The 12346-nt window shown below is 50.0% G+C and overlaps 1 protein-coding gene across 2 annotated transcripts in view; it reads left to right on the top strand.

Moving 5' to 3' along the window:
* Positions 1 to 12346, top strand: part of Cdh4 (cadherin 4) — a 495273-nt gene that overhangs the window by 465736 nt on the left and 17191 nt on the right. For both annotated transcript variants that reach the window (XM_085696922.2, XM_085696921.2), the window contains exons 12-15: positions 4799 to 5032; positions 6222 to 6455; positions 9005 to 9144; positions 9817 to 9981. In XM_085696922.2, the coding sequence (XP_085553048.1) occupies positions 4799 to 5032; positions 6222 to 6455; positions 9005 to 9144; positions 9817 to 9981 (773 nt within the window). The remainder of the gene's footprint in view (positions 1 to 4798; positions 5033 to 6221; positions 6456 to 9004; positions 9145 to 9816; positions 9982 to 12346) is intronic.

Raw genomic sequence — 12346 nt, 5'->3', positions numbered from 1 at the left:
TACACCTGAGTGATGACAACAGATCTGCCATTCTCCAGCACTGTTAGTTGGCATCCTACCCAGGAAAGGCAAGAAGACCTGCGTCCACCCTAGCCCCACGCTGAGTCAGAGCAGGGCTGAGAGCCCTGGGAGCAAGGGAGGGCTCTGGGCAGGCGCTGGACAGACACTGGGCAGGCACTGGACAGACGCTGGGCAGGTGCTGGGCAGGCACTGGGCAGATGCTGAGCAGGTGCTGGGCAGGCACTGGACAGACGCTAGGCAGGTGCTGGGCAGGTGCTGGGCAGACGCTGGGCAGGCACTGAATAGACACTGAGCAGACACTGGACAGGTGCTGGGCAGACACTGGGCAGACAGTACAGAGAAAGAGCTGAGAAATGGGGCAGAAGGATGATGCTTCGTCCTGAGGAAGTCAGTGCAGGGTTTGGGCCACCAGCTTACCAAAAAGAATGACACGGAGACTTATACTAATTATGAAAGCTCAGTTGTAGCGTAGGCCTGTTTCTAACTAGCTCGTATAACTTAAATTAACCCATTTCTACTCATTTACTTCTGCCTCATGGCTTTATTACCTCATCTCCATGTCTCCTTGGAGACATGCTTGCTCTGTGTCTCCTGGCATCTCCACCTTCTTCCCAGCATCCTCTCTGCCTGGAAATCCTGACTAGCTACTGGCTGTTCAGCTTTCTATTAAACCAATCAGAGTGACACATCTTCACAGCATACAAAAAGATTATTCTATAACATTTCCCCCTTTTTGTCTAAATAAAAAGGAAAGGTCTTAACTCTAACATAGTAAAACTATATACAGTGGGAACAATTATCAGGTATTGTCTAAAGAGAAAGGAAAGGTATTAACATTAACAAATGAAACTATATGCAATAAGAACAATTATCAATTAATAATTACATTCACGATATCTAGTTCATTGGTATTTGGCAAAGTTAGAGAAAATACTCCATTATCTATCTTATTTTTGAGTCTGAAGTTTTGTACCTAATTTACTTTCTATCAAAACTAAGAAAAACTAACTATAACCATCTAGTCTTCAACCCCATGGAAGACCTGAGAAGGATATAATATTACCTGGGTAAACAGGAAGTGCAGAGCAAGCAATTTCCAAAACGAAGAGAAATAACAGAAACAGTTGGCTGCCTGGATCCAAGGTTCCTCTGTAACACTGGGGATAACACAGATATTCTACAGGCCTAGAATATCTGACAGACTGTTCTGTGAAGTAGGAACTTTTGAAGTACTGCCGCACATGTCTTAGCAAAGTTCAGCAGTTGCTTTCTTTTGTGTCTCGCTTGTCCAATTTGGGCAGCATACTGAAGCATGATTAATAAAAGCTAAGGGATAGATATTGGAGTTCAACCTGAAGATCCAAACATCAAAGCAGCCAGCCACTGGCTCTTACTTCAACATCAGTCTGAAATGGCGATCCTGCTTCCAGGAATCTCAGAATGAGACTGAGACTGAGAGCTGTCTCCTCATGTTTTATATTCCTCTCTAGAGCTGGAATTAAGGGTGTGCACCACTGGGATTAAAGGCATGCATCAGCCAGTTTCTATGGAAAACTAGTGTGGCTACTGAGATTAAAGGTGTGTGTCACCACTGCCTGGTCTGTAAGGCTGACCAGTGGGTCTGTTTTACTCTGTGATATTCAGGCAAGTTTTATTTATTAAAATACAGCTGAAATGACACTACACCATACTGTCAGCAGTCAACACAAGGGCAGCTTCTTTGCCTCATGTCTAACTTTTGCCACAAAGAAAGCAAACTCTGTATGGAGTTTCTTTAATGCCCATCATCTTCTTGGTGCTGCCAGGAGCAGACATGTCTCATTGTCATGAAAAGCCTTATATTATTAAAACAACTTAAATGCCATAGTCTGTAGGTCTCTGAAGTATTTGAAGACCATCTATCTATTCAAAATATTCCTCTGTTTGAACTTAAAAACATACCTAACATGACTATAAGTTTGATTGTTATAGATGGCTAACTATCAACCTATGTTTTTTTTTAATATCCTAAATAGCTTTCAAAGACTAAAACTTTACATAACCTTCTAAAATGAGCTGCATAGATACAATACCTTAAACAGGAGTAGAAAGATATATACAGTGTAACAATAACCTTAAATTTGTATCATATACAAAAATCTATACCTATGCAAAATATTTGAGACTAGTGGTTGTTCAAAAGTAGACTCAACAATCCACCCCTTTATCCCATCATTTCTACACTATGTCCCCCCATTTTCATTTCAGAAAGAGATCCCTGAATCTAATTTCCTTTGTTTAGATCCTAACCATGACCAGTAACAACTTGTAACCAACCCCCCCTAGGTGATGACAAACATCCATAACCCACAGAACAACCAGAGACCACCCAGCCGGCATCTTGGGAATGTGGGCGGTGTGTCTGACTGTGTGAGACTAATCTTTACACTGCTATGTCCTGTCAGCCACTGGCACAGCTTAGCTTAGCGCGTGGCACTGACACACGGCACTGGAGGCTGGCTCCAGTCCACAGATAGTGGCATCTCTGTACACCGAGCACCAGCTCGCCTGAGAGACTACAAGACTAGAAAACCACATCTGGCTACTTGTCCAGAGCTTTTCTTAGCTTTCTCGGCCCTGTGTTTGGATATTCGAGCCCCCACGTTGGATGCCATTTGTAGATGTATTTTTCTTTGGGTGGCCACAAAAAATGACATGGAGACTTACTATTAATTATGAAAGCTTGGTCTTAGCTTAGGCTTGTTTTTAACTAGCTCTTACAATTTAACCCATTTTCTTCGTTTACTTTCCACCTCATGGCTTTATTACCTCTTCACCATAGTGCCCATCCTGCTTGTTCTGCATTTTCTGGCATTTCTGCCTTTTCTTCCCAGTATCCTCTCTGTCCAGAAATCCTGCCTAGCTATTGGTCATTCAGCCTTTTATTAAACCAGTCAGAGTGACACATCTTCACAGTGTACAAAAGGCTTATTCCACAACAGGTTCTCTTGAGGCTTCTGAAGGCTCTGAACCAAATCCGGGAAGTCTGTGGCCAAGAGGCCCATTTCAAGACCCAAAGTCCTCTGAGGTCTAGCTGAGCACTATCAAGAACTCCGTGTAGTGGAGGGTGGGGAGATGTAAAGCATATTCTGAACAGAGATGAGTTTAATGCCATTGCTCCGGGAAAGAGCCCTGGCCTCTCTGGGCCTCGACTTTCTCCTTGGCAGAATGAAAGAATCTTACTACCTCTGAGAGTCACGTCACTCATGGGTGATGACAGGCGTGTGAGTGAACCAGAGGACAGTGTTCTCCAGGGCTCTGACCACTGTCGTCCTGACACTTGTTGAGAGTCCACTGAAGGCCAGGCATCTACCCAGACTTAGAAGAGAGAAGCCTCACTGGGAGAACTCACTGAGGTCCAGGCGCCTACCAAAGAGTGGAAGAAACCAAGCCCCCTGCCTGGTGGAACCTGTTTTCCAGTAGAGTCACTGTGGTAGCAGTAAGTTCAACAAGACTGGAAGGGATTCTCTCTCACATTTAGGAGTGCTGGAGCTGAGGGTGATATAGCTCAGTGATAGGCCACCTGCCTCCATGTATGAGGTTCTGAGTTCACGCCCAGTGCTGCACAGGGAGAGGGGAGGGGAGAGGGGAGTTTATCCAGGCCTGTCGATGCATACCTGGAAGCCCAGTTACTCCAAAGCCAGCCTGGGTTACAGAGCAGGTTCAAAGTCACATCAGCAACTTCGGTGGAGAAATCTGAAAGCTGGTAGCCAGGGTGAGATTTGACAACCATGACCACTCGGCTCACACCATATCCAGGCTGTGCCACGGCATGGTCCAGAATGGGTGCCCCAGGCATCATCACCATGGTCTGGCAAATAGAAGGAGAAGCAGGAAGAGTGCCGTGCACACCCAAGCTCTCCTGCGGACACAGGGTCTCCGCTCAGAGTTCGTGATGACCAGAACTTAGGCGCAAGCTCACATCTAGCTGGAATGTGACCTCCCAGCGGATAGCAAGAATCTGGGGTGACATTTAGGGTTCTGGGTCTTCTCTTAAAGAGAACAATGGGGGCAGCCACACAACTGTCTCTGCCTCCACAGAGACGGGAAAAATAAGCCGGCAAGGCCATTTAGTTGCCAGAGAAGCTGGGTGGAACTTAGGTGGTGGGAGAAGGCAGGGAAGAAGACAGGAAGGGGAGCCTGCCACTGGTGGGAGTGACGTGGGCAGAGGCCCCGAGGCAGGACAGTACTGGTGGGCTCTTGGGAGAACTGAACAGCTAAAATTTCAAGAACAACTGCTACTGTCGCCCCAAAGCTGTTCCCAAAGCAAATGACAGCCAGAGAAACTCCAACCTAACCCGACTGACTGCCCCCAGGTCCCATAGTCCTTGTCATCCACAAAGTTGACTGTAGAGGCACTGGAGAGATGGCTCAATGGTTAAGAGTGACTGACTGCTCTTTCAGAGGACCCAGGTTCAATTCCCAGCACCCACATGGAAACTCGCAACCATCTGTTACTCTAGTTTTAGGGGATCCAACACCCTCTTCTGGCTCTGTGAGTAATGCACAGATGTGATTCAGAGACATACATGCAGCCAACACAAACACAGAAAACAAACAAAAAATAAATCTCAAAAAAAGATTTTTAATTGGGCATACAGACAGCCCTTGGTGAGCACCCAGCCCTTGTTCAGATAAGAGCACCTGGTCTTTTTCAACAGCAGGTTACAAGATGGTCAGCGTGTAGGTGTGTGTCTTGCTGGGGACGTCACACATCTGTCTGTCCTGTGTCCTGCAGGGATCCCCCCAGCCAGTGGCACTGGGACCCTGCAGATCTACCTCATTGACATCAATGACAATGCACCCCAGCTGCTGCCCAAGGAGGCACAGATCTGCGAGAGGCCAGGCCTCAACGCCATCAACATCACTGCAGCCGACGCCGACATGGATCCCAACATCGGCCCCTACGTCTTTGAGTTGCCCTTCATCCCCACTACAGTGAGGAAGAACTGGACCATCACCCGCCTAAATGGTGAGCCCACCCAGCAGAGCCCTGGCCAGGCAGATCGGGATCTAGGATGTAGCCCAGGATCCATCACCAAGTAGCAGTGAACCACGTAGATGGGAAACAGCCCCTGCCCTCCAAGAGAGTTCACACACAAGGCTGGGGATATGGCCCTGCACACTCCCGTCCCCGCCATGAAGCCATTCATTTCTTCCTAGTACCTGGCTGTTTTTTAGACAGAGCCTAGTTTGGACCATGCTGGCAGTCACTGTGGGTGGACTGGCCCCTGAAGGCAGCATCCTCTTAGGAGGTACTCCTTCCTGTTACGCCTAGGACAGGGTGACCTCATTCTCAGGTAGGCCAGTCCTAGGGTCATTACAATTTCCCAGAGGTGCAAGGCCCATTTGTGCCTCCACCAGCAAGACTACCAAAGCTTCGTGCCCTTACCAACATGAGAGGCTGTTGCTTCAGGAAGCAAAGCCATTGCTTCCTTCTGTCTCTGGGCTACCGGTACAGGACTTGCATATGTGTAGAGTTTGGGTTCCTTTGCCTTTTTTCTTTGGGAGAGGTTTTTTTTTCCCCTAATTGACTTCATAGAACTCTATACATTCAGGGAATCAACTCTTCATCCTATATGTTGACTCTCTTATTTTTGATATGGTCAATGTTTTAGCTTTGTGTGTCCGTGTATGTGTGCAAGGTACACATATATACGTGTGTGTGTATGTTCACAGGAGGCCATAGGCAAGCTCCACTATTGTTCCTTGAGAGTCATCCGCCTTGTTTGTTCAGACAGGGCCTCTCTGGCTGACCAACAAGCTCCAAAAATCTGCCTGCTTCTACATCCTCAGCTCTGGGACTATTAAGTATACACTCTGTGCCAGGCTTTCTACATGAGTCTTGAGGGCTAAGACTCAGACCCTCATGTGGCAAGAACTTCACCAATAAAATCATCTCCTCAATTCAATGTCTTTAACTAAATGGCATGGTGGTAAAGTGTGTGTGTATGTGTGTGTGTGTGTATGTGTGTATGTGTGTGATGTGTGTGTATGCATATGTGTGTACTTGTGAGCATGCACTATGTTGTGTGTGCATATGAGTGCATGGTGTATGTACATGCATATGTGCATGTGTGAGAGAGATTTTTGTGCTATCGGAAGTCTTCCTTGGGAAGGAGAGCTGACCATTGGCTCAGTGTTGCTGTTCCTCACTCCAGGTGACTACGCCCAGCTCAGCTTGCGCATTCTGTACCTGGAGGCAGGAGTGTATGACGTCCCCATCATCGTCACGGACTCTGGAAACCCTCCCCTGTCCAACACGTCCATCATAAAAGTCAAGGTGTGCCCGTGTGATGAGAATGGTGACTGCACCACCATCGGTGCCGTGGCTGCAGCCGGCCTGGGCACAGGTGCCATCGTGGCTATCCTCATCTGCATCGTGATTCTGCTAAGTGAGTGTGGGCTTCGTGGGTGGGCGCAGGCTTTGTGGACATGGGCTTCGTGGGCACGGGCTTCATGGGCACAGGCTTCGTGGACATGGGCTTCATGGGCACGGGCTTCGTGGGCACGGGCTTCATGGGCACAGGCTTCGTGGGAGTGGGCTTCGTGGACATGGGCTTTGTGGGCGCGGGCTTCACTCTGTCCCACAGACAGCCAGGGCAGGGCGGACTGAGATCCAAGCCGCTCTACAGCCGCTTCACTCAGCAGCTTCCTATCTACTGGGAGCATCCCTGAAGTCCAGCAACGCTGTCCACACAGAATACGAAAGCAGGATCTCCAACCTCATCACTAGCAAAGACGGAGGGCCAGCCTGCCCACATCTGGTCCATCATCAGACTCTGCATCCCAAAGGCCCCTGAGCCCCCAGCTGGCCCCCTCCTGGGCCTCCAGTAGCTGCAGGCCACTCTCAAATGGACACACAGGGAATGACAGTTCCTGTCTGTCAATATCCCAACTCCAGCCCTTGTCTCCTCGTGGCTCCCTGAACAGGATTCAGGGCTAGGATGCTTAGAAATGGCCCTGATGTGACATCTTCCCACCTGGACAGTTGACCTGGTCCACAGTAGCCCAGAGACCACAACATCCCCTCTCCTAATTACACTGAGCTGAAGGGTCTCCGCCACGTACAGGGAAGGACTAAGGGCCAACCATCAGGTCCCCAGCTTAGACCAGAATGAGCCACATCGTGACCATTCCGTCCCTCTTCCATTCCAGATCCAGGGTTTCCTCTCATGACGTCTGGTTCCAAGGCCTTTAACCAGACAGTCAGTGTGGTGTCTTCCTTATGTGGGATCAGAGACAGCCCTGCTATGTGGGAGGTGACTCTGGGGTGGGGCTGGGCCTGTGTTTTCCTCTGAAGACACAGGGACAAGGCTAGAGAACACAACAGTAGACAGTGTCCACATGGGAGTGAGCGGACCTACAAGCCAGAGAGCCTGGATCCCTCTCCAGTCTGCTGGGTGCACCAAGCTGGGGATCCGGGTACCCCTGTGGCCCGATCAGGGAGTGAAGCTTACTGGGGCATGTCCCTTCTCCCACAAGCTCCCTCCAGGTGACATATCTGAGACCCCAGCTGCACAGCGGACTCTCTGGCCACTTGATCTGGTAAAGAGTGGCTCAAGGTTCTGGTTTCTGCTTAGATGCTCATAGCGGGGAGCTCCCTGGCTCTTGCCCGAGTTCCCTGTCCACAACCTGGACCACATCAAAAAGGTCCCTTGGCTACCTCCTCCTCCTTTGTTTGAAAGAAATATTATCTGTCACTAGCAGGGCTCTGGCCTCCAAGCTAGCTGCAATCTTTCTTATCACAGCACTTAATCAAGTTGACCAGCCCACAACAGTCTGCCGCCCTTCCCGCGCTCCCCACTTCCCTCTCCCTACTGATACTCACCCTCCCCACCCCACGCTCTGGGGTGTTTCACTGGGACCTCCCTTTTATTCATGGCTAACAATGGAGAGATGGCAGAAGGCAACAGGAAGCATACTAGAGACTGCACCTTCATCAGGACCCGATGCCCTATCTCCTGGCATTCCTAGGAGCCCCGCCCTCAGAACTCAGGAGCAGAGACCTGTCAGGAAGGAGTATGCAAAAGCTGAGGCTCCCAGGGGTCGGGGCTAAGCAGAGAGATACAGAAGGAGGAGCCGAGGCAGCTGGCAAAGCAGGCACATGCACAATGTGATAGAGAGGTGATATCATTTCTCATTTTACACCTGAGTTCTTTGTGTAAAAGAACCCAGGGATTGCTCCCCAGTCAGCCTTCCTTCCTGGGTAAGCTACCCCTTAGCCCAGAGTATTCCCTGGGAGTAGCCTGGGCCAAGGTGTAGATGATGGCTTCCTCTCACCCCTGAGGCCCTTTCTGGTCCCCCTGCCAGTGTCCTTCCACCATGGGAACATCACCCTATCATGGCTCCTGCCTAGAAACATGGTACCCTGAAACCCTCCCCATTGCCTTCTGGACAAAGCCTCACCTTCCCATAGTTTTGAAGAATAAAGGTCACCCTCTACCTTTGTCCTTCTGACCCTTAGGTAGTGATACCTGTGCTCAGTCAGCCACCTCCATGAAGGAAGAAATGCATCAAGTGGGCCATTCACACCCTCAGATTCCACATCTGTGTATGCAATCAGTTGCAGATAAAATATTCACAGAAAGAATTGCACGACAGGGGGTGGAGAAAGCCGACTCGGTAGTAAGAGCAGTTACTGCAGAAGTCTATGGGTCTGAGTTCAAATTTCTAGAATCCCTGGGCATAACCGTGCACACATCTGTAACCCCACTGTAGGGTGTAAGGGCAGGGCATAGCTATGCACATACCTACCTGCTTATGTAGATGAACACAGAATACACATGCATCCAACCATCATATGTTCATGATATGCCCGGGCATCCACGTTTGCTTACACAAAAAGCCATGCATGCTCACACGTTTTACACCTGGGCACATATGTGCACAGACACACCCACGTATGCGTACAGCGCTCACAATGCAGCCCCTCTTCTCGTAGCCATGGTCCTGTTGTTCGTTGTGTGGATGAAGCGGAGGGAAAAGGAACGACACACAAAGCAGCTGCTCATCGACCCTGAGGACGATGTGCGTGACAACATCCTAAAGTACGATGAGGAAGGCGGTGGCGAGGAGGACCAGGTGAGCCCAGGTCTCAGCCTCCCTGCTACTGGGCTCAGCGGGGCTCATGCTGGGGCTTTAGCCTTTCATAACCCGGGCACAGGCTACAGGCTCCCGTGTGTGTGCTCAGATCTGGGCAGACGACGCAGGCTCGATCAGCACCCTCCTCCCATGCTCCTCCCTCTCCAACCACCTCCCTCATTGCTGTCCTGTGCCCTGGAGGAAACAGGCCGGAGTCTTCTGAGGACGCCAACACCCACCTCCTGGATACTCCCAGTGTGGGGCTCTCTGACCAGAGTGGGTGATCTACACAGAGCTAGCTAGTATCTGCAAGGAGGACCCAGCCCTTTCCCATCAGCTCTAAGGGTGCACGGTGGCAGTACAAGGCTGCTGAGCTGCACGCGGGAAAGGTCACCTGCAAGGAGGGAGTTCCCTGCCAGCCTCTGCAAGGCAGCTGGCAGACGTGATTCCATGGCTAGATAAGAAGTGGATTGTATGGAAGGGACAGGCCTGGGGGTTGGAATGGGACACTTAAGTGTGCTTGGAGACTGGTACAGTGGCACCCTCTGGGCAGGTGAGAAAACTAAACAAGGTCTGCTCAGGATTCTCCCATTGCCCTGCCTATTACCCCCCCCCACACACACACGCACACACACTTCCAGTTCCCCTGACTCACTTGGCCTCCATCCCCAGGACTATGACCTCAGCCAGCTACAACAGCCGGAAGCCATGGAGCATGTGCTGAGCAAGGCCCCTGGTGTGCGGCGGGTGGATGAACGGCCAGTAGGTGCCGAGCCTCAGTACCCAGTCAGGCCTGTGGTGCCTCACCCAGGCGACATCGGAGACTTCATCAATGAGGTACGGACCTTGGGAGGACCTAAGCAAGGAGTCCCCTTTCAAAGGAGATCCTCAGAGCTCTACAGGGCCAGAGGAGGCCAGGCCTCCTGCTGTGTGACTTGGTGCCTCTGAGGAGGCCTAAGGTTCCCAGTTGCTCAGGGGGAATTGGGACCATTTAGGCCCCTTTGCCTGCAATAGGGTAAGAGAAGGAAGAACTAGTCTCAGGAGAAACAACAAAGGCACCAATGCAGCTTTTGGACACACAAAGCCAGTGCATCTGGGAATGGCCTTCCCACCCACACTGGAACCCTGGTACCCAAGAAAACTGACCTGCAAGTCTCTCCTTAGCCACCTCTGACCCCGTCCCCCTCACAACACAAAGGTGGGAGTCCACGCACCCCCTAGAGTCCTTCCTGCCTTCAGCGTTAGGCCGTATTAAAGACCTAACAAGGCCTCCACACCTTGGAGAAGCTTAGTCTCTTAAAATTGAGCCAGGGAAGGCTCAGGCTGCACGTCACGCCACCCCATCTCTTACAAAGGCTTTGAAAAGAAAACAAATGGTTGTCTGACAGCAGAGCTTTGGCAGGTGGTGGCTGGATCTGCAGAGGGAGATCTCTGGTTCATAAACCAGAAAACTCGTCTTCTCCTTCCAGGCTGGAGCAGCTGTAGGGCAGAAAGGAGGATGCAGGGAAGAGAATGAGAAGTTCCCTTTTGGGGCACGTGGTTAGCCATTGAGCTTAAACATGTCAGATGACCTCTTAAAGCCAGCCATACTTGGGAGCAATAACACTGGGAGAGGAGAATCTAGAAAAACTAGTTATTATAGTTCTGGAAAGCAAATTACTTTTCTGTCAAGAAATGTCTGTGTTCAACCAAACGTGTCCCTGGCTAACACCTCTGTCCACCTTCTTCTGCAGTAAATCAAAAAGAAACAGGGAGAGTGGCTTCCCTGGGGTCCCATCTGTGACCCCGCCTAACCACTAGCATGGGAGTGGGAGTGGGTGGATTGTGGCTTTACTACCAGGTCCTCAAGACTCATTATATTTGAAGTGGGGTCAGCAACACTTATACTTCAGCCAGTGGCTGATTCTCTTATATGATAACCCAGGTTGTCAGTCAGCAAACATCCAGAAATTTCTTCAGAACATTCATAGGAGGAGATATCACCAAGGTCTGAAGTTACCTGAAAGTCATTTCTTAGGGTTTTTGTTGCTGTGAAAAGACACCATGACCACAGCAACTCTTGTAAAGAAAACATTTAAACAATAAACACTGGGGTGGCTTGCTTACAGTTTCAGAGATTCAGTCCATTATCATCATGGTGGGGAGCATGGTGGCATGCAGGCAGACATGGTGCTGGAGGGGAAATTGAGAGTCCCACATCTTGCAGGCAACAGGAAGTGAACTGAGACACTGGGCAGTATCCTGAGCAAACCTCCAAGCCCGCCCCCACAGTGACAGACTTCCTCCAACAAGGCCACACCTCCTAATAGTGTCACTCCCTAGGAGCCTATGGGAGCAACAAAATGTTTAGACCCTGCAAAGCATGCTCCACCAACCCCCAACCTACAGTCCACAGCCCGTTGTCAAGTCACTCGGAAGAATCTACAGACAGAGAGTAAAGATACAGGCTATGAGAATCACATTCTCTTCCCAGGGCAGAGGTGGGCCAAAGTGCACTTAAGAGAACAGGCAAAGCGTTCAGTACGTAATGGAGGGTTAGGAAGAATGAATGCAAAAGAATGAAACTCCCAACTGGAGAAGGAAAAGGATGGGGGGAATAAAAAGTAAATAATAAAAAGCGAAGAAAAAGATCACGAAGAGAAAAAGAGTTAAGAGTGTGAAGGCTGAGGGCCAGGCTCAAGGGGTAGAGTCCTGGCCTCAGAGCACAAGGGTTTGATCCCCAGCTCTGCAGAGAATTGACCATGGTGATTCAGTCATCTGAACCACACAATGAGATCAAGGCCTGGGCTGAGTAAATGCATCGTCTCACCCGACCCATACCACAACCCTAACTCTAACCCAACTCTGCTTAACCCTCCGCCCAACCACGTTCCAACCCTAACACTACACATGGCCCAGTCAGTACCCACCTCATTCTTGATGTAGCTGCCAGTGGCTCTGAGCTTCCTGGCCCCTACACTTCATGCCCTTTTTATTCAGATTTATATATTTTATTTTACGTGTATGGTGCTTCCCCTGCGTTATGTCTGTGCACCGTGTGTATGCAGGGCCCACCGAGGTCAGAAGATGGGGTGAGTCCCCTAGAACTGGAGTTAGAGATAGTTGTGTGCTGCTGTGCGGTGCTGCAAGGACAGCAAGTGCTGTTTGCCACCGAGCCATCTCTAGCCCCGTGCTCTCATAAACACACTTATTGTTTGGTTCT

This window comes from Myodes glareolus, chromosome 10 (genome assembly GCF_982192425.1).
Source record: "Myodes glareolus chromosome 10, mMyoGla1.1, whole genome shotgun sequence".
In the NCBI taxonomy this organism is placed as follows: Eukaryota; Metazoa; Chordata; class Mammalia; order Rodentia; family Cricetidae; genus Myodes; species Myodes glareolus.
Note: the sequence above shows the minus strand (reverse complement) of the source record. Positions and strands in the feature narration are given on the sequence as shown.